This window comes from Typopeltis vanoorti, chromosome 1 (genome assembly GCF_054136105.1).
Source record: "Typopeltis vanoorti isolate ZY-2024b chromosome 1, IOZ_Tvanoo_1.0, whole genome shotgun sequence".
Classification (NCBI taxonomy): Eukaryota; Metazoa; Arthropoda; class Arachnida; order Uropygi; family Thelyphonidae; genus Typopeltis; species Typopeltis vanoorti.
Window position 1 is genome coordinate 3,194,476 of NC_143549.1, and position 23,855 is coordinate 3,218,330.

General features: G+C 35.6%; 1 protein-coding gene across 3 annotated transcripts in view; it reads left to right on the forward strand.

The window, feature by feature from the left end:
- Cadps (calcium-dependent secretion activator 1) overlaps positions 1–23,855 on the forward strand; it is a 1,213,340-nt gene that overhangs the window by 935,194 nt on the left and 254,291 nt on the right. For all 3 annotated transcript variants that reach the window (XM_090396519.1, XM_090396528.1, XM_090396537.1), the window contains one exon: positions 9,016–9,157. In XM_090396519.1, coding sequence (XP_090252645.1) covers positions 9,016–9,157 — 142 coding nt within the window. The remainder of the gene's footprint in view (positions 1–9,015; positions 9,158–23,855) is intronic.

Consider the following 23,855-nt stretch of genomic DNA (forward strand, 5'->3'; position numbering starts at 1 on the left):
ACCGGTATGGGTAGTGTCTCCCCTTCCCCCTTAATGCATAGCAGTATACATGTCCACAAGGAGATCTGCTGTGCATTATGGGAAATACTGAGACTAGGAGTTGAGAGCTTGATCCACCATTGCTGCGAGTTGCCCAGTGTTGTTACTACCTTACCTCAGTCCTGAAGATATTTTCAGGTACAAACTGTGTTTGCTCACACTTGGATAAAGGATTAAACTAAATTTATTATTACAAAAATTTACTTTGTCACTCGTCTCTAACATTAAAGATACCAAGAAATTATATACTTGGTTTAATCTTTTATCCAAGTGTAAGCAAGCAAAGTTTGTGCCTGAAGTATTTTCATGACTGGGGCAAGCCTGTGTAGCTCAGCAGAAGTGGCGTTTGCACTCTACGGCGCTTAACCACATGAAGATAGGACTTGGTAGTTCAAATCTAGTTTCCGACTAGAGGAAATTTTTGGCCAGCCTGGCACGCCGAATGGTTAGCGTATCCGTTCCTCAGCCAAAAGGCCGAGGGTTCAAATCCTTCCATGGGCATGGATGTTTGTGATTATCCGTGGAAATATCAGTGGTGGTGGTCGGCGATAGATGCCATTGGTGTAGTTGCGGTCAGTAGGTGGAGACAGAGTTGTAGAGTAGATGCCCTCCCTCGACGAGTCTTTAGGCTCCCAGGAGGTGACAAATAATAATAATAATAATAATAACTCGTGGTAAAGGTGGTATAACATCACATCACTTACTTAGTATCCCACAATGCAAAGCACATCACCTTGTGGACATGTATAATGCTATGCATTATGGGAAGGACCACTACCCAAACCGGTTTTGACCTTTATCGAGGTCTCTTCAGTGGGAGCCAGATCCAGTGGTGATACTAAGGTTGAAGTAATGCAGAAGTCATATTTTCATATACCAGTTGCCAAAAGGTGTCATGCTTTATTATTAAATTACTCTGGATTAGAAAAAGGTTGGTGAAAGTTTTTTCATTTAGTTATACTTCAACCTCCTGCATTACATCAACCTTAGTATCACCTCTGGGTCTGGCTCCCACTGAAGAGACCTCAATAAAGGTCGAAACCAGTCTGGGTAGTAACCCTTCCTCCCATAATACATAGCATTATGCATGTCCATAAGGAGATGTGCTTTGCATTAAAGGATACTAAAGCAAGTGAATTCATACCACCTTCTTCAAGTTGCCCCAGTCGTGAAAATGCTTCATGCGCAAACTTTATTTGCTTACACTTGGATAAAGGATTAAATCAAGTATAGAATTTCTTGGTATCTTTAATTTATTGTATAACCAAGTGGAAAAACTTTCAACAACTACCATATATGTCGGCTTAAAAGATGACTCTCAAATACTACAGAAAATCCGTCGAAATCATAGGTCGTCTTATACTCCGAGTATAAAAAGGGACGCTTAATTTCTTGGATGAACATTTAGGTAGTTACAATAAATTGTTATATAAGAAAATAGGCAGTGTTTATAAAGAAATCAGATTAATTTTTTGTTACATAAATTTATTTAAATATTACAGTAGGTGAAGTCTTAAAAAAATAATAATTATTGACCTCAATTTTCATGTTAATTTTGTTCATCATCTGTTGAAAATAGTTCTTCAGATTCATTGTTTAAATGATCGTCATATGGGTCCCAATTCAAATCCAGTGAATTGATTTCATTTTCATTGTCATCAGTGTCCCACAACAGGTGATCTTCCATACCATCCATAAGATTAGAGATACCACACTTTTAAATGATTTTATTACAGTCTGTACTTTTACTTTATTCCATGCTGTGATCACAAAATTGCACAACATATTAAGTGATGTAGTGCACATAGATTCACCGTTTATAAATGATTTTTCACCAGTCAGCACCGAATTATTCTACTCTTCTCGCATGTGATCTTTCTTTAAATGGTGGTTCGTTCAAGCAAACGTCTAGTGGTTGCAATATAGAAGTTAAAACCACCTCGTATAACAGCAATTTTCGTGTGATTTTTTTCAGAAGAAATTTAGTATTCTCATTCTTTTAAGGTTACACGGTGATCAGCATTCATATTTATGAATTTAGGGACACAAAACACACGTGTTGAAAAGATTATTTTACTGATTAATAATAAAATAATAACTTGACGTTTCGACCCCTGTATTTAGGTCATCATCAGAAGGATAGATGTGTATAAGAACCAAGCTACATGCTGTTGCACTCTATACAGGTAAATTACATCTACGTGGTTAACTAATCTTTTTTCTTAGCCTGCCCTCTAGTGATTTAAAAAAAAAAAAAATTACCAGTAAAAACTACAATGAACTCTGCTAAAGTCCTCATGTACTAGGATTCTTTTGGAATTATGTGGTTGGATTTGTACAGTATAGGTTGCTATTGAATGTTCAGGAGAGAAAAAAAAAACAACACTTCACCAAGACTTCTTGTATTGAGATTTTTCCTTGTGGTTGCTATGAAGGTTGCAGATGGGTCCTCCACATTCTTGGAATGGTTAGACCATCATTTTTATTCAGATTCGGATCATATTTGAGCATTTCACAAGCTTCCTTGAATTTCCGCTTGAACCAGGTTTTGGTGCGATGTAGGGACTTGGTACCTTTCCAATCAATTCTGTGGTAAGTTTGGAGTGCGTGGTCAGAAAGGCCGGTTTTTCCAAAATGGAGATATTTTATGTTCATTTTTCCTGATTGGGATGGTTTACCCTGTTTCCCCTATGTATGGTATGTTACATGTGCATTGCATTTTGTAAACCCCTGGGTGGGTTTGGTGTTGCAGAGGATCCTTGGATGAAGTGAGTAGTTGTCTTAATTTTGTCGGGGGTTTAAAGGTGGTTTTGATGTTGTATTTGTGTAGTGTTCTGTCTGTTTTTTTTCGGAAATGCCTCCAACATATGGTATAGCAATGGCATCCTTGAAATCTTTTTTGTTATTAGTGGTATCTTGGTGGAGGATCTTGTGAATGGTTTTTATACTGTATCCATTTTTATAAAAGTGTGTTTGATGGTCTCATATTCATGGTTAAGAGCTTGTTCATTTGAACAAGCTCTTAACCATGAATATGACCCCTAGTTTTTGTGTTGGGTGGTGATAAGAAGTTTTGTGTATGTACTGGCCTGTGTGTGTAGGTTTGCAGTAAACCGAGAAGGAGAGACAGCCTGAAGGAAGACTTGTGACGAGTGTGTCTAGGAATGGAAAAGAGTTGCTTTTTTCTATTTCAATGGTGAATTGGATGTGTTTGTGTTGTTTGTTCAGGTGGCTAAGGAATGTATTTAGTGCTTCATGGCCATAGATCCATTTGGCCCCACGGCCGTGAAGCACTAAATACATTCCTGAAATCTTGAAATACAGATTTCAAGAATGCTATTGCTATACCATATGTTAGAGGCATTTCCAAAAAAATAGACAGAACACTACACAAATACAACATCAAAACCACCTTTAAAAAACCCTGACAAAATTAAGACACCTACTCAGTTCTTCCAAGGATCCTCTGCCACACCTAGCCCACCCAGGGGTTTACAAAATACAATGCACATGTAACATACCATACATTGGGGATACAGAGCGAACCATCCCAATCAAGAAGGATGAACACAAACGACACATAAAATACCTCCATTTTAGAAAAACCTGCCTTCTGACCACACACTCCAAACATTATAGAATATCCAAACAAATAGAATTGATTGGAAAGGTACCAAGTCCCTACACCGCACCAAAACCTGGTTCGAGCAGAAATTCAAGGAAGCTTGTGAAATGCTCAAACATGATCCGAATCTGAATAAAAATGATGGTCTAACCATTCCAAGAATGTGGACCCATCTGCAATCTTCATAGCAACTACAAGGAAAAATCTCAATACAAGTAGTCTTGGTGAAGTTTATTTTTTTTTTTTTTTTTTTAACCACTAGAGGGTAGGCTAAGAAAAAAGATTACTTAACCACGTAGATGTAATTTACCTGTGTAGAGTGCAACAGCATGTAGCTTGGTTCTTAGACTATACACGTGTATTCTTCTGATCATCATCATCAGTTGCATCAGTCTTGGGACTGGTAGCTCAGCAGCAATTTCCTCCATTTCGCTCTGTCATTGGCTTTCTTCTTAACCTCCTGGTAACTCCTCAAACCCGTGCTGTCTTTGACTTGGTCAAGAAAGCTTTTCCTTGGTCTGCCTCTTCTTCTTTTCCCCTCTATTTTGCCTTCAGTTATTCTTTTCACAAGTCCATCATGTCGAAGTATATGTCCAAACCACCTATCCCTTCTAATTTTGATCGATTTTATTAGAGTTCTTGTTTTGTTTATCTCTCTCAGGACTTGTTGGTTTGATTTTTTATCTGTCCATTTTATTTTGTTCATGCGACGCCAGCACCACATTTCAAAAGCCTCCAATCTTCTTACATCTTCTCTGCCAAGAATCCAGGTATCACATCTATACAGTGCATTGCTCCATATTAATGTCTTTACTATTTTTTTTTTCAATTGTAGGTTGAGGTTTCCTGTTAAAATGCTTTTCATCTTAGAGAATTTGGCTTTTGCATTGTTTATTCTTGATCTTATGTCTTCTCTTGTTCTGCCATCTTCTGTTATTAGGCTACCTAAATATTTAAAGCTTTTCACTTGTTTTATTTGTTTCCCACTGATGTCTATATGCTCTGTATTGATAGGAATTTTGCCTGTAACAATTATTTTAGTCTTATCTGTGTTGATTTTCATTTGATATTTTTCAAGGTTATTATTTAATAATTCTAGCATTGTTTTTAACGTTCTTGTTTTCTGCTACAAGGGCTATGTCATCAGCAAATCTTATACACATGACTTGCTCACCATTTATCTTTAAGCCACTATTTATTTTATCTTTAGTTTCCTGAATGGCCTTTTCAATATATAAATTAAATAAAAGTGGTGAAAGCATACATCCTTGTCTTACTCCACTCCTGATATTTATTATTTTCTCCTTATCATTGATTTTTGTAAATTTGATAAATTATTTTCCTATCCCTCAAATCTATGCTGATATTAGTTAGACAATTTAGGAGTATTTGCTGGTTTACTTTATCAAATGCTTTCTCTAAATCAAGGAAGCAAATGTAAGTATTTTGACTAAGGTCTAATCTTCTCTCTATTATTGTTCTTAAACAGAGTATTGCCTCTCTTGTTCCTTTATTCTTTCTGAATCCAAATTGGTCTTCATCCAATAGACAATCTATATTTGAATAAATTCTATTATGAATAATTTTTAGCAGAATTTTGCTAACATGTGGGATTAAAGCTATTGTTCTAAATTGGCTGCATTTGTTTGCATTATTCTTTTTTGGTATTGGTATTATGTTGATTTCATAAACTCCTTTGGTATTTCTCCTCTATCATAGATTTGGGATATTAATTGATAGAGTATGGTTTTTGTCTCATCACCTAGATTTTGTAGCAGTTCTATAGGAATATTGTCTACACCTGGATTTTTTCCCTTACTCATTTCGGATAGTGCTTTATCAAATTCTTCTCGCATTATCGGGGGTCCTAGATTATCTTCATTTTGATTTTCTATGCGATGGCGATGAACTTGATATCAACATCAAGTTCATCGCCATTATAGAGTTTTTCAAGATAATTCTTCCATTCCATTAATATATCCTCAGATTCTATTAGTAATTTTCCATTTTCATCTTTGATGGCATTGTTTTTGCTGTTCTTATTATATTCTCTATGTTTTCTTTTTTAAATAATTCATCTATGTTATTACACTGTTCTTCCAGGTATTCATTTTTGACTTGTCTACATTTTCTTGTAATTTGATTTTTAAGATATTTGTATTTGGCCACATCTTCTTCTTTAACAGCATTTTTATATTTTCTTCTTTCATCCATAAGGCCAAGTATTTCATCTGTTATCCAATGTTTTCTTTTTCTGCATTTTTCAATAATTGATTTGATGAATTTGTAAGTAACTCTTTAATCATATTCCATTGGTTTTCAATATTATTCTGACTATTTATGTTTTCTGGAATGTTATGATCAGTTGCCTCTTGGTATCCTTTCTTTACTCTTTAATTTTTCAAGGTTCCATCTTATTGGTTTGTATCTTTGTATTTGTTTCCTATGTTTCAGTTCTGTTTTCATTAAGACAAGGTTATGGTCACTACTAATGTCAGCACCTGGATAGCTTTTGCAATTTTTTATTTGGTTTCTGTATCTTTTCTTGACCAATATATAATCTATTTGAATCCCCAGGCGCTTTCCAGGTGTATCTTCTTTTTGGAGCTTGAAATAGTGTATTTGCTATAACTAATTGTTTTTGTGTACAAAATTCTATTAATTGCTTTCCTCTTTCATTCCTACGTCGAAGACCAAATCTTCCTGAAACATTATCATTGCTCTCTTCTCCCATTATAGCATTCCAATCTCCCATTATTATTGTATTTCTCTGTCTTTAAAGCTGCTCCAGATTTCTTCTATTTCTTCATTGCTATGTTGTGATGTTGGCATGTAGACCATTATAATATTGAGGTTTACTAATTCATTTTGAATGCTTATCACCATGATTCGGTCACTATAGTTAATTATTGTAGTGATGAACTTTCCAACTTTTTTATGAAGCATTATTGCAACACCTGACTTGCCCTTCTTTTGTCCTGAATATATTATCTGAAATTCTCCACTCCAGAAATCACCCTGTCCCTACCATCTCGTCTCACTAATGCCCAGAATGTCTGTTTCAAGTCTTTCCATTTCTTTTTTCACATTTTCTATTTTACCTGGTTCTAGCAGTGTTCTTGCATTCCATGTTCCAATATTCAGCTTATTTCTTGTCTTCATTTTTGAATAAGTACCAGGATTTCGTTAGCTGTCGACCTGAGAAGCACGGTTACTTCTCCTGCCGGGCATGACTCCTTCCGTGAAGGCTTCATCGCCAATCTTGATTTCATTTTTAACTTCCATTGCTGCTTTTACTTGGGAATGTAATGTGGTGGTTTCCCTTTGCCTTCCACATCGCAGTATTGTAACTTGTATGCCACAGGAGGTTAATACAAGTAGCACTGCTGCCCACTACTATAACTATTAGTGGTTGGTTGAAAGAGGAGGAAACACCCCTAGCCCTTGAGTACTCTAATAGCTTCAGGGAGAAAGGAGGACCTCCTCCTGAGGTTAGTAAGCAGGAAAAGAGACAGACAGAAAGTTTTAAGTAAAAATCCTCATTAGGAAGAATATTAGTATGAGGGTAGAAGCAGGAAGTGGAAGAGTTAGAGAACCAAAAGCTTTGAAATAGATCATACTTAGCTCTGGGACCCCATGTTAGCCATGCCCGTCCCTACAAGTCGCAAGCCCCCATGGGGATTTTCTGTATTGAGGTCATCATCAGAAGGATGATGACTGCAATACAGGGGTCGAAACGTTAAGTTATTATTTTATTATTAATCAGTAAAATAATCTATTCAACACATGTGTTTAGTATTCTCAGTTTATTGCTTATCATATCAAAGTTCATAGGAGTTTCATCCGTATTTCCAATATTTGACAATAGACATTTATGTTATTTTCTCAACTAAATAATAAATTTATGATAACTGGTAAGTTTTTTGTCAAGATCTGCTGGTAGTTTTTGAGCAATTTTCGTTTTTTGTCTTTGGTGAAGTGAGGCTCATGTGAATATGACTCTCAATAGGAATGTGTTTGTGAAGTTTTCCCTTTACTTTATAGCTCTTATGATGCCTGTTTTGCAGGCATCATAAGAGATTAAAGTAAAGGGTATCAGATGTTCAACTTCATTTTATGGAAATTTTCAGCTTCCTGGACTACAACATTACCATATTCCTCCTATCAGGAAATTTTTGAATTTTTTTTTTCTACGCAGAATCCTTTTTCCCATGTCTTTGACTAGACTCCCTACCAAATTTAGTGACATTCTGGTTGTTAAATCGAGCTAAATAAGGTTCTGAATAGAGGAAGTTTAATTATGGCCACTCGGTATATATATCAATGATCCTAATATTGATATATATATATCAATGATCCTAATATTGATATATATATATATATATATATTTATTATTTTATTTTTTTCCATCAATCTAGTGACATTTGTACTGAGCAACCAATGTATATGTATATTATGTGCCTGAACACAAAGAAAGTCCTCAGAATAATGTCTATTGATCTTGTACATAAGATTGTTGCTTTTTTAAATAAATAAAAAGAAATAAAAAATAATATTAATTTGCCATCTCTGGAAGCTATATAAGTAGGCTGTGAGAGCAATTGAGTGGGAAGCAAGTTTTTGCATAGATAGTAATGAATGTGATTGCATTAAAATATGAATATATTTTAAGGCATTAATACAATGAGCTGTACGTATGACACAGGAACTTCTCATGATGAGTCTTTAACTTTATGGAGGTCTGAAGATCTTTGCTAAAATGTCATGTCCTAAATAGCTTGATTTATTTTTTTTTCTTTAAGTGTTTTTTTGTAGTTGGGATGCAGCTTATGTTTTCAGTGTTCCTGCCTACTTTTATTGTCTGTCTTTTTACTGCCGATTTTTATACCATATTTGTTCTAGCAATTATTCACTTTAGTCAAATCCTGCAGGGATGCAGTCTGAATTTACTTAAGTGCATAAAGTAAATATCTTAGAATCCCATTATGACATCACTTTCTTTCATAATGTGATGTATATGGATGATGAATAAGTGTGGGAATAACATTCACCCTTGTCTCACAACAGTGCACAGTATACTGATTTGATATTTAATTATCTTCCTCTTTCAATTAATTTTTAAATAGGGTTAGTTGTCATTTACTCTATAAGGAAACAACAACAAATTTTAATAATGATAAATAAATTTGAACATATAAAGAAATTAGGGGATAAGATTCCTGTTTGTTTGGTTTTATAATTGAATAATAATAATAATAAATTCAATAAGGAAGAAATGAAATTATGTTCATTAATATATTTATTACATCTGAGAATTTTCTAATATTTTTTTTTACCTTCATTTGTTTAGAAAATCTATCTGGAGGAAGGTTTCATCAACATTTGCGTGACACGTTTGCTCCTCAGGTGGTCCGATATGTAGATTTAATGGAAAGCTCAATTGCTCAGTCCCTTCATAAAGGATGTGAGAAAGAACGATGGGAACTGAAAGGGTATGTTTATAACTTCATCATTTGCATAAAGTAACGAACTGAGGTTGGTCGATTGGTAGAGCCTCTGCTACTAATGGCTCAGTTAAGTAGGTTTGAGCGCAGTTAGTAGTTGGAAGGGGACCAATCGTTCAATGTGGCACACTCTCCCTCGATGTGGCACATCCAAAGACTCATCGAGTCTTTGGACTCCCTGGAGGTGTCAAATAATAATAATAATCTCTAATACTAATCTTAATGTCACTTTCTTTCATAATGTGAACTACATAAATGATGATTAAAAGTGCAGATGGGGAGTACATCCTTGTTTCCTGATTTAACATCAAACTATCTTCTGGTATATCCTTCAATTCTAACTGCTGATTTACTGTTTAAGTATAGGATATGCTTGCATACATATGAATATGATACACACACATTAGTGCCATGTGCTAGGTAATATGTTGTACTGTACAATGTCCTCTTTATACCATATAATTTTAGTATTTAAAAAGATTTTCTCCTGGTACAAAACTTAAATACAGATCCTTATATTCCTATGATTTTTCATCTGTTGGTCTTAGTAAAAATCGGATCCTAACATCCTTTATTTAATCCGATTCCAGGTTGTTCTTCCTCAAGTTTATTCCAGACTCAAGTATAGTTATCTACACCTCACACAGCACAGATGTGTTATAGGTTCTTGTAACTCGTGTGTGTGTGGGGGGGGGGATAAATATAAAAAAATAAAATTTAATAAAATACTTGCATCAGTCTTATTACCTGGAACACTCAGACATTCCTCTTCTGAGTGTTCCAGGCAAGACTGGTGAGAGAATGACTTCAGAGGACTCCTTGAACAACCTGTTGAAGTAATTCTCTTCTTAGCATGGCATGGATGTTGTTTGCCAATTTACTGTATGATGTTCTTTGAGGATGTGCACTAAAAGTCTGCTTTTTTCTTCCTGTTTATTTTTAGTGTCACCAATATGTTCTTTGTTGCTGATTTCAAAACTTCTCCCAGTCTGACTTATGTACAGGGTGTTCGGGATAAATTTGACATATTTATAATTAATTATATTTTTCCGTAAGTTACATGTATTAACACACACTTCTCTTCATTTAAAAGGTTGGACCCTTCTTCATTCATATACAAGATGTCAGAAAGGATGGATAGCTGGAACCCACCTGAATCATGGAAGAGAATAACTTGTATCATGATGATTCGTGCCGGCCATCAAAATAAGGATATTTCGACTGCTGCCCAATGCTCCCTGAATACAGTAAAAACAATCAGGCATGAACTAGAGACTTGCAATGGTGACTACGAGGATGTAGCAAGAAGAAAGATCCCTAGCAGACGATCTGATTGCGTTCGTACAGCAGAATTCCTCGCAAATCTGCAGGAACAGGTGTTGAAGAACCCTGGCATTGGAATTCGGGCTTTGTCACGTGAAATGAATGTTGCAGCCTCTACTATGAAGCTTGCACTCAATGAAGACCTCCGCTACTACTCATACAAGCGCCGCAAAGGTCAGCTGCTTACAGAAAAGGCCCGTGAAAAACGTTTGATAAACGCGAAGAAACTTCTAAGCAAGTGAAACATCCTGCGGAACCACAAACAATCTGGTTCTTTTCCGATGAGAAAAACTTTTGCCAGGATCAAAAACACAACACGCAGAATAACAGATGGCTTGCATACAGTACAAAGGACATTCCTCGTGTAATGCAGACTAAATTTCCCCAAACTGTGATGGTTTTCGGATGTGTATCCTCTGAAGGCAATGTGATGCCTCCGCATTTTTTCCAAGAGGGCCTCAGGTTGACTTCAGATGGCTACGTGGAGTTGCTAAACACTGTAGTCAAGCCCTGGATAACAAGCGTAGCCAATGGTAGGCCGTATGTATGGCAGCAGGATTCGGCCCCTTGCCACACCTCTGGGAAAAGTCAAAAATGGTTGTCTGAAAATTTCTACGACTTCACCAGTCCAAATGTTTGGCCTCCAAACTCCCCAGACCTTAACCCCATGGATTATTTTGTATGGGGCGCAGTTGAAAAAGACACCAATCGCACTTCCAGTAATACAAAAGCCCAGTTAATGGATAAAATTAAAACAGTTTTTGCGGCCCTTCCCAGGGAGACTGTAGCATCAGCTTGTTCGAGGTTCCGAAGCAGGATTGAAGCTGTGATCGATGCTAATGGTGGTTATTTTGAGTAAATCTTGTTGATAGTATTGTAATTAACTCTGCCTGTAATGTTTTTTGTCAATTCATTAAATTTAATAGATACAAAGAAGATTTTCTTTTTCCTTACGAAACTGTCAAATTTATCCCGAACACCCTGTATATCTTCCCACAAGAACATGGAATCTTGATTATTTTTCTAGATGCATTGCTAATGCATGGAAGAGATACTATGCCTTTGCAATTAATTTCTGTATTATAACAAGGTAGTCCATCAGAAAATAGAAGTTTCTTTAGTACCTATTTTGAGTATCCATTTTGAAGTTTTGTTTTCATTTTATCATCATTTTTTAGTATTTTTAAACCTCTATTTTTCAAGATTTTGATTATACTTAATTTTTGTTGAGGGTGATGGAATGAGCTTGCTTGTAGATGCCCGCAATGAAATCCATGTTTTGATTTCTTTCTTAATAATTTTCAGCGATGTTTTTGGTGACAGGGATGTCTAGGAATGGTAATTTTCCATTCTTTTCTACTTCTAATGTGAATTTTATTTTTGGATGTCGATTATTCAGAAAATACAGAAAATCTTCCAGGTCTTTCTGGGTGTGTTTCCAGACTATAAAGATGTCATCCACATATCTCCACCATGGTGGAGATATGTGGATTTGAAGAATCAGCTATAGAACAGTTGGTGATAGAGATGAGCTCACTGTAAGTCCATATATTTGGTAGTAAAATTTTCCTTTCCAAGTGAAGAATGAAAATGTTAGGCAATGTTGAAAGAGATGTCTGATGTCTGGAGAAAATAGGTTTTCAAGTATATCTATAGGTTCTTCAACAGGGACATTGGTAAATAACGAAACTTCATCTAAACTGGCTAATATATCTGACGGGGAAATTTTAATGTTTGAGAGTTTATCTACAAAATGCATTTAGTTTTTTTAAATATGAGTCTGTATGTCCTATTTGAGGCTTGAGTAGATTAGATAAATGGTTACAGAGAAGATATGTTGGAGAGCTTCTACCATAACTATCGGACAAAGTGAGATGTCTGTCTTGTAAATTTTGGGCATACCATATAATCTCGGAGTGATCAGATGTCTGGATTTCATTTGTTTTTTTAAGTAAATTCTGTAAATTCAAAACTACTGGAAATTAGATCATTCATTTTTTAAGTGTGATGACCAAATTGGATCATGGATCATTTTAGAAGAAGTGTGGAAGAGTCCAATAATATGGAGGTGATCATGATGTCATAGTCTGCGATATTTAACAGCTGTTGAATTTCCTTTATCTGCTTTCAGTATAATAATTTCATCATTGTTACATAAACTTCTCAAAGCTTCTTTCTCTAAAGCTGTGAAATTATTTTTTGTCATGTGAGTGTTTAATAAAACTGAAGCACTAAGTAATTTTGTGGATAATGCTTCTTCATGAAATGTCAGAAATTTAGTGGCTTTTTCAACACTGGTCATAATGTCTACTTTTGGGATGTTTTTGGAGTGATGCATAATTAAAATCTTTGTTCAAAACTGAAGCTTCTGTATTAGTAAGATTTTGTTTGAAAAATTTAATACAAATTTATTAGGATTCCAAAGGTTCCATTTTCGTGAACTCTGTTTGTATAAATGTTTGAATTTTTCTGACAATCTATGTTGCAATCCTTGTCTCTTCGGGAGACCTTCTTCAAATATGCTATCTATGACATTCCATGTATCTCGGGATATTGAATTAGCCAGAGTACAATGTAGACGATGTGAATTTTGCTCAGTTCAGAATAAGTTTCATTTAGTATTTTGTATTTCGGCTTGCAAAAGAGGAAAACTTGTGCTTCTATATATCCTCCATGCTTTGGCAAAATGTATATTTTCTCTGATCCTTAAAAATGCAGGAATTATAGAATTATTTCTGCAATTTTTTAAGAAATTAGGTCTATTGGAAAGTGATACTTTTTTTTGCATTTAAGTTTTACTAAGGAATGTACCTATTTCTTTATCTCCTGTCAAGACAATACATTTTTGCGATTCACTAAATAGATTTGCTTGATTGATAATAACCAAGTTTTTAAATCATATGCAATTGTTTATTAATTAATTAGAAATCAATTAAGAAATTAATTACAAAGCATGTATCTGTTCCATACATTGGTAATGCATCAAGAAAAATAGCCAAAAGGCAGTCAATATCAAAATGACATTCAAACCAGTCAACACCTTATAAAGCCTTCTACATGCCCTTAAAGACAGTTCCATTTTATAGAAATTTTCATATATAAGATTCTGTGCCCTTGTGGGAAGATACATGTAAGTCAGACTAAGAGAACTTTCGAAATCCACATTAAAGAACATGTGGGCAATGGTGAAAACAAATGGGAAATCCTCAAAGCACTCATAGGGCATGTTCTCAGAGATCTTCACATGATAAATTGGCAAGCATCTTCCTTGCCATACTTAGAAGAGAATTACTTCGACAGGTTGTTCAAGGATGACCATGGAGTAATCCATGGTCATTCGCTCAAAATGCACATTAAACAGAAATCAAGGAATGCTTCTTCATGACATCTGGAAATCATTAATTAAAATGTAAAATTAAAGACCTGTGCTATGCCAGCAATCACATGCAGAGTTTACACAACAATGGGGGAGACTGCTTGTAACATACATAATGATATAATAAATTTAGTTTAATCCTTTATCCAAGTGTAAGCAAACAAAGTTTGCTCCTGAAGTATCTTCAGGACTGAGGCAACTCGTAAAGGTGGACCAAGCCCTCATCATTACTTGTCTTAATATCTCCCATAATGCAAAACACATCCCCTTGCGGACATGTATAATGCTATGCATTAAGGGAAGGGCCACTATCCAGACTGGTTTCGACCTTTATTGAATGTCCAAGTACAGGTCAAACTCCAAAAACTCAGTGTTGTTTCCCTCAGTAACAGGCTTAACCTCCCACTGAGAAGAATTCTCAGCATTGGTTTTACCCCATGGCAGGCTCACCCCATCTCCGAGCAGAGCCGCTCATTTGCTCATATGTCATCTGAGGGGTAATAGCAACAACTGTGATTCAGTTAACTTCAGCATTGCCATTTATTACCCACACCCAGGACCTGGGTGATAGCAATAGCTGAGCCTCAGGTAAAACTTTATGGACTACATCATTGCCATTCGTCACCCAAGCTTCCAACTGGTTTTGACCTTTATTGAGGTCTCGTCATTGGGAGCTAGACCCAGAGGTGGTGATACTAAGGTGGAAGCAATGGAGAAGTCATATTTACCTATACGAGTTGCCAAAAGGGGTCTCACCTTATTATTAAATTACTCTGGATTTAGAGAAAGATGTTGAAAGTTTTTTCCCACTTGGTTAGACTATAATAAATTTAGTTTAATCCTTTATCCAAGTATAAGCAAACAAAGTTTGCACCTGGAGTATCTTCAGGACTGAGGCAACTTGTGGTAAAGGTGGACCAAGCTCTCGTCACAACTTGACTTAGTATCTCCCATAATGCAAAACATCTCCTTATGGACATGTATAATGCTATGCATTAAGGAAAGGGCCACTACCCAAAGAAAAAGGAAAAAACACTAGAAAAATTTCCAAAAATCTTTTCCTAATTAAAATTTATTTTCTTATTTATGTTGTGTCGTCTTCTATTTCTATACTACTTATGAATTAGCGATCATTGCAGACGCTCAGTCATAGGTCGTATGCGATGCGTACTGTGTATTCGCAAATCGTCTACTCAACTCGCCTCCCCCGCAAGATTAAATCCTGAGTGTGCCACTAATATCCAACCCCATCTGCTCTAGTTTGACTATCAACTTATCATGTGGTAATCTATCAAAAGCCTTTGCAAAATCTATATTACTGTGTATCCTTCTCCTCTGTCCAAAGAAGCAGTCACCTTATTGTAAGAAGTAAGTAGATTACTAAAGCATGACCTCCCTTTAGCAAATCCATGCAGTTCATCAAAGATAATATCATAATTGTCAATCCAATTCTGGATCCTAGTTCTCACAAGCTTCTCCAACAACTTAACTACAATACAAGGCCGGCATCAACTTCCTGGCACAGTTCTTCAGAATACCTAGTGATATATTATCAAGTCCCACAACCTTATTTACATCTAGTTTGCTCAACTCCCCATACACCTGTTGCTCACTTTCAGTCAGTCTCTCTTCCCGATCATAAACTGCTCTCAATCTCTCCATGAAGTCACATTCACAAAATTGAAAGACCTTTATGAACTGCTCATAAAGTATCTCCACCACACCTTCTGCAACAGCTGTCTTTATACCATTTTCTCCAATCAGTGTCATTCTTCCATAATCATTCTTTCTTTTGCTGGCTACATATCGAAAGAACTCCTTAGGATTCTTTTTGGCTTTATTAGCTAACTGCTGTTAATACCACTTTAGCTACCCTCACCAACCAAGTCACCCTCCTTGCTTCGATTTTGTAGTCCTCATGGAATTTATTATTTCCACTTCTCTTATGCTGCCTCTATAATGCCCTTTTTTCTCTGTATCACATGCTTAATCTCTTTATTCATACATTTCACACCTACCTTATTTAACATTCTCACTTGGGAATCAGAAGTACACACACACACACATACACACACACACAAGGGTGGTTCCAAGTTTCCAGCCTGACTAACTTTTAGAGGTGATAGAAAGAAACAAACTGTGCCACTTTTCAACATAAAATCCCTTTCTCATGACATTTTATAATTTCAAGTTTCTTCTATAATGTCAACCACTTGCGTTTTTTTGTTACTCCAACAGTGTCTTCTTTGTTTTGTCTCTTTTCACTCATACTTAATTAGATTAACTGCATGAGTCTTTGACTCCATGAGGTCTTGGGGTAATAATAATAATACATTTAGACATTGCATCTACTAGACAGTTTTTGAAAATCTCCAAAGCTGCATTGATCTCTTTTCCAGCTAACTCCTCATTCGATGCTACACCCACAAGCTGTCTCCTGAGCTCTTCATAATCCCCCCCCCCTTGTATCACCACATATACCCTTTTCTTACAGAGGTCCTCACACTACTGGTCAATCAACTCATGGTCACTCTCACCAATTGGCGGGTGATTTGCCACCTCATTAATAATTACATCCTCTACAACTGTTTTCTCTTGATCCCAATTGGTGATAGTGACCATGAGGTAATTACCTGGGTTGTTGCCAGCAGTGTGAGGACCTCTGTGAGAAGAGGGTATATGTGGAACTACAAGTGGGATGATTACAAAGAGCTCAGGAGACAGCTTGCAGGTGTCTCCTGAGCTCTTTATAATCAATATTCCATGTATAGCATGGAATGAGGAGTTATCTGGAAAAGAGATCAATGCAGCATGAAGGATTTTCAAAAACTGCCTAGTAGATGCAATGTCTAAATGTATGCCAAGGGCGAGACGGTTAAATAAGGTAGGTGTGAGATGGATGAATAAAGAGATAAAGAATGCAATACAGAGGTCTACAAAGACCAAGCAAGGAGGGTGACTTGGTTGGTGAGGGTAGCTAAAGAGAGGTATGAACAGCAGTTAGATAATGAAGCCAAAAAGAATCCTAAGGAATTCTTTCGATATGTAGCTAGTAAAAGAAAGAATAATTATGGATGGATGACATTGATTGGAGAAAATGGTATAAAGACAGCTGTTGCAGAATGTCGGGTGGAGATACTTAATGAGCAGTTCATAAAGATCTTTTAATCTTGTGAATGTGACTTCATGGAGGGATTGAGAGCATTTGATGATGGGGAAGAGAGACTGACTGTAAGTGAGCAAGAGGTGTATGGGAAGTTGAGTAAACTAGATGTTTATAAGGCTGTGGGACTTGATAATATATCACCACGTATACTGAAGGAAAGTGCCATAGAGTTACACCTGCCTTGACATATTTTTTTAATACGAGTCTTGCACTCGGTCAAGTTCCTAAGGAGTGGAAGGAGGGCAAGATTGTGCCACTTCATAAAGGAGGTCATTAATCTATAGGCCTATCTGTGTGTCAGGTGTTGTGGTTAAGTTGTTGGAGAAGCTTGTGAGAACTAGGATCCAGAGTTGGGTTGACTGCAATGGTATTATCTTTGATGGACAGCATGGATTTGTGAAAGGGAGATCATGTTTTAGTAATCTATTTACTTATTATAATAAATGACTGCTTCCTTGAACAGCGGAGAAGGAGTAACGTACTTGGATTTCGCAAAGGCTTTTGATAGAGTACCTCATGATAAGTTAACAGTCAAACTACAGCAGATGGGGTTGGATATTAGATTAGTGCATTTAATTGGAGACTGGCTATCTGATAGGTATCAACAAGTTGTGTATGGGGGAGCGATATCCAGGAAAAGGAAAGTTACTAATGGAGTGCTTCTAGGGTCTGTTTAAAGGCCATTGCTGTTTAACTTGTATATTAATGATATTGGAGAAGATTTGGATGGAGATATTCAGTTGTTTGCAGATGATGCAAAGTTGGGATGAACCATGAAGAGTAGAGAAGGTGTGGCCTTACAAGAAGACTTGAATAAATTGAGCGATTGGACACGGAAATGGGGATGTGAGTTCAATGTTGCAAAATGTAAGGTTTTAAAATTTGGAAAACCAAGATAAGATGCAGAATTTATGCTTGATGAGGATATATTGTTGGAGGTGGAGGAAATAAGAGATATGGGGGTGATAGTGGATAAGAATCTAAAATTTAGGTGTGGCCACATAGCCAAAATTGTGAAGACAACACAAAGGCTTCTGGGAATGATGCAGTGGACACTGACATGTAGAAGTAGTGAGATTCTTGTTCTGTTGTATAAGGCTTTGATTAGGCCACACATGGACTATTGTGCCCAGATTTGGTCACCTGGTTTTCAGAAGGATGAAGAGATGTTGGAGAGGGTCCAAAGGTGACTGACTAAAGTAGTTTCTGACCTCTGGAATGTTGAGTATGAAGAAAGATTGAGAAGATGTAATTTGAAGAGTGTGGTGGACAGGAGGAAGAGGGGAGTGTAGACATCATGCCGATTTCATGATGTCTACTGAATATAGTGACTTGCGGAAACTTGAGTTTAGAAACAGTGGCCCTACATATTTGTCAATTAAATATTGAATCTATTAGCAAAGCCAAATGCGATTATTTATCAAAATTATTGCTAACCAATAATGTTGATGTGATTGCCATCCAGGATACACATGCTGCTGATCCTGAACAGCTCATTAAAAGAGGTCGCATTCCAGGTTACACTGCTATTGGTATAAATTATCACAAAGTGTATGCAATGTACTTGCAAATCATCTGAAAAAAGCTCTGCTTTTATCCCAAAATATTGAAGAAAACATAGATACAGTAGTGATAAAAGTTCAGGATATTACAATCACGAATATTTATAAACTGCCTGGCTCATCTTGGTTGGAAAAAATTATCTATTGCTGAATATCCTGAAATTTATATTTTGGGACTTTAATAGTCACCATGAACAGTGGAATTATGCTGAAAACAATGAACGTGGTGAAAAACTTGCTGATTGGATTGAACTAACTAAATAATCTTTATTTAGTTTGATGCCAAGTGCACTTTTAGATCTGCATTCTTTAAAAAGAGACTATAATCCTGATTTATGCTTTATGAGCAAAAATAATTTAGGTAACTCTATGCAAAATTTGAGATGGGTCTTAACTGACTTTTCTCATAGCAAACATAGACTGGTATTAATTGACATTGGTATTTCTATTCCAATTGTAAAATCAAAGCCCATCCCATGCTGGAATTTTAAAAAGACTGACTGGAATAAATGTGCAAATGAACTTGACAAATGTATATGCTGGATAGCTCCAATAAGGAGTAATTTTAATTGATTTATAGGCGTAGTCCTTCTTGTTGCTAAGAAAAGTATTCCTAGAGGTATTAGGCATAACTATATACATGGTTGGAGCGAGGAATGTGAATTGCTCTATAAGGAATATCAGATGAACAAAGACCCAAAAAACAGATGAACTTCTAGAAAAATTGGATATATCCTGAAGGAAAAAATGGATAAATACAGTTGAAGGTATAGACTTTACTCATTCCAGCCGTAAAGTTGGAGCCTTCTTAGGAAACTGGGTGGTTGTGCTCCATTCATTAAAGAACAACCAAGAATCTCCCCAGATCAATTAGCCATACATATTGTTAACACATCACATACTCCAATTAATAAAAAGCATACGAGATATATTAAGAGAAAATTAAAAATTTAACAAGTCTTCACCTATAATTTCTAATTTTGCACACCCTTTTAAAGGAATTAAAGCCTGGTAAGGCTCCTAGTTTTGACAACATACATCCAGAATTTCTGATTAATCTGGAAAGAAATGCAAGATCCTGGTTAACTAAGTTCTATACTGATATACTTACAACTTCCTACTATTTTTAAAAAAGCAAAAATACTTTCAATTTTAAAGTTAACGACCTACTACTCTCTTCAGTTGTTGTTATAAACTCTTTGAAAGACTTATTTATAATAGAATAAACTCCACATATTATTAAATATGTCCCAATAGAACAATCTGGCTTCAGATCAAATCGTGCATATTGTAACTAGGTTTTCTCTTTAGTAACTCACATAGAAGCTGGTTTTCAGAAATGCATAAAAACACACCTGCAGCATTTATTGATTTATCAGCAGCCTTCGACATCATCGTGAGACAAGGCCTTCTATATAAATTATATAAAATCATCCCATGTTAAACAATAGTCCATATCATTAACAATATGCTAAGAGTGCCTGTTCTGGATTTAAATATGGAATTGAGTCCAGAACAGGCCACTTGGCCTGTTCTGGACTCGATTCCATATTTTTAAGGGTCTTCCTCTGCATTGGGTACATTTTGGGTGTTAATTTAGAATTCATTTAGGTATTCTGCTTCTATTCATTCTCAGTATGTTATGTGTTATTTCCATTTTTCTCTATAGCAAATAACTGTTTCATTTAGACAGTTTGTAATTCAAAGTTTATTTCTGATTTTGCTGCTTTTCATTTTGTCCATTATTGTGAATCCTTCAGTTCTATGCAGAAATTTCATTTCGGATGATTCAGTTCTTCTTTCAATCTCTTGAAAGATAGAATATTTATAGTGGCTATATAAATATAACTAGCATCTACAGACTAGGTAATATAACTAGCATCTACAGGAAGTTAAATAATGAATTGCCACAGGGATCTGTTTTATCTCCATTATTATTCAATCTATACATATCTGATCTTCCTGTCACCACATCAAGGAAATATTGTTATACTGATGATATATCAATAACTATACAGCATAAATGCATAAGTCGTGCAGGAGAAATTTTAAAAGCTGACTTAATTGTACTAGATGAATATTTTAAAAGATAGAGACTCTGTTTAAATAGGAGCAAAACAGTAATATCTTGTTTTCATCTAAATAATAACTTGGCACATGTGGAACTAAAAATTGAATTGAATGACACTATACTTCCATATAATAAATTCCCTAAGTATTTGGGAGTCACACTTGACCATTCTCTTACTTTCAGGCAACATCTTTCAAACTTGGCATATAAACTAAGGACACATAATAATATCCTACAGAGACTCTGTGTCACTGCTTGGGGTTCAAGAGCTTCTACCCTTCAGACAAGCTCTTGCTCTGGTATTCTCAAGTGCTGAATATTGTGCTCTTGTGTGGCTAAATAGCCCTCACACAAGGATTATCGATTCTCAATTGAATAATACTTTAAGATTAATTACAGGCTCTATTAGATCGACTCCAACTTATTGATTACCTCTTTTAACAGGCATTATTCATACAGAACTATGTAGATTGAATTCTTTAGTCTGTGAATTTCAAAAATCATCAGGATCTCACAACTCTTAACGTCAATAGATTGAAATCTCTCCATCCATCACTACCAAGCAGCAGAAAAACTAGTTCTAAATAATTTTAATCCTTTATCAAAATGGGAGGAAATATGGAAGGAAAATACAAAAGAATATTTGCATAACCTCTTTAAAGGTGATCAAATCATTATAGGATTGGACCTACCTCGCAAAATCTAAACAATACTAAATAGGATTTAGACAAACCATGGCCTATGTTGGAGATACTCTCTATAAATGGAATAGACAGTCATTCCTAGTATGTGACTGTGATGCTCCACAACGGACTATGCAACATATTGTAAAAGAATGCACTTTACTTGCTTATCAGAATGACTGGAATGACTTTTTACAAGCGGCTGCTGAAGCTGTGACCTGAATTTATAACAATATATATTTTTTTTTATTATAACATATTAAGACTTTTATTTTTAACTCTTATTTTAATTTTTCAATTCTTTGGATTAGATCTATGTTTTCCTTTAAAGTTTTAACATATAACCTATAAAGTTTTAACTTTAAAGTATTTTAAACTCTTCAATCTTGTTAATATATAATGATATCATGATTCTCTTTTTTAGCATCATGTTTTTGCCATGAGCTATGTATATATGTATGTTTGTTTCTTCAAGAAACATACTTCTGCAGATATAAAGATATAAAAACTTTAATAGATAGATGTGCACTTCTTTCTTATCAGAGCTCTGGAAGATTTAACAGGGCAGGAGATCCTTATTCCCCCCCCCTCTCCTTGGGTCATTCAGTAATATCCAAAGAGATGCAGAAGGGAGATTCTTAACAATGGACTGCAAATCCGTGGATGTGTATTAAGGTTTATAAATGTTTATGCTCCATCCAATAGAACAGTTCGATGAAAATTCTTCCAGGAATTGCTGTCATGTTTATATGGTACTCTCTACATCATAGCAGCTAGAGATTGGAATTGTATATGTATAAAATTGTATAAAAACTCTACCTTAGACAAGATAGGAGGACAACCAGAAGTGGAAAAGCAGGATATTCACAGTTAAAAATATGTCTTGAAAATGCTCAATTAGGACATATGGAGAATTTGCAACCAAACTCCAGAAGGTGTTATATCTATTGTATCTTCATTAAATTCATATCTCTTCCCTTATAAAAAGGGTATAATTCAGATAAAACATTTTGACATCACCATGTCAGATCATAATCCAGTTCTACTTAAATTCCATTGCATCAATTGAGAGGTATGGTTAAAATTCAAACAAGCAGTAAAACAGAATATGATTGAATGGGGAAAGGAACCGACTGTCAACATTTTACACATCTTTCAAATTTTTTAACTTTTTTTAAAAAAAACTGTATATATATATATATATAGAGAGAGAGAGAGAGAGAGAAAAGCTGGTTCATAGCACACCTACACAGGGATATAGAATACAACAATATGGAGATAGAAGTGGAGAGGCAGAAAAAAGTGGAAGAAAGAAATTTTATAATAAGAATACACCAGCACTTAGAAGATAGTACTTTAGCTTCATTCTTCAATGGACAGTTCACCAAATTCTGCAAAGAAAGAACTATCACTGAAACCTGCATGGATGGTGAAGACGTCCACCACCCTAGATGTCCTTGACTTTTCCATAAACTATGTAAAAATCTGTTTGAAGATAAGTAATGTAGGAAATTATAACTTGCATTATAATTATAGTTGAAGGTTGGTCATTTGGAACTGTTTTCCCCATTACATACAATGTCCAGGTCCACAAGAAACAGAATAACAGATTGCTATCTTCTCTTTGATCCATTGTCTGCATACAGAATATTCATGTTGTTATTATTATTATCATTAAACTCTGAGCTCCATGGAGTCAAAGGCCTCATTGCAGGAGTTCCATACTCTAGCATGTAAAAAAGATCCACACTCTCAGGTAATTCATTCCCCTCACCAATTACTCTCCGTGCAACAAACCTTCTTCTCACTCTCTACTAAGACCCTCCTTATACAGTTTTCAGTGATGGCCTCTTATTCTACCCTAGTCTCCCTCTACTCTATGAAAAATCTCCTTCACATTAATTTGATAACCACCCCTCACCAACTTATATGTCTCACTCATATCCTCTCTCCTTCTATTCTTAAAACACTGCAAGTTGCATTCTCTCAATCTCTCCTCCTATTCTGACATTCCATAGATATGACAATAACTTAGTAAATCTTTTTTGGACCTTCTCCAATGTATCCTTATCCCCTTTCAAAACTAGGCAACCAAATCTGTGCATTTCCATACTCGCCTGATTAAAGCCTCTTACAGGGTAACTGTAACCTTATTACTTCTGCTTGCCAATGTTTGTTTCATTATTGCCATAATTCATTGTGAGGTTCTTACAACTTTAGCAATATGACCCCCAACTTGTAACTCTCTGTCCACCATCACTCTCAGATCTCTCATCTCTTCCACCTACTTAAAAATTTCTCCATTAATTGTATCCTCAAATCCCAACCTTGCCTTCTAAATTTCAGGACCTTGCACTTTGCAACTTTAAACTGGTAGCTCCACTCACTTGCACTCACATAGTCTATTGAGATCCTTCTGCAAGGCCACAACATCTGCTCTACTTTTCATAGTTTTCACAACTTTGCATCATTGGCAAACAGCTGCATATCTCTAGTTAAGCCAGC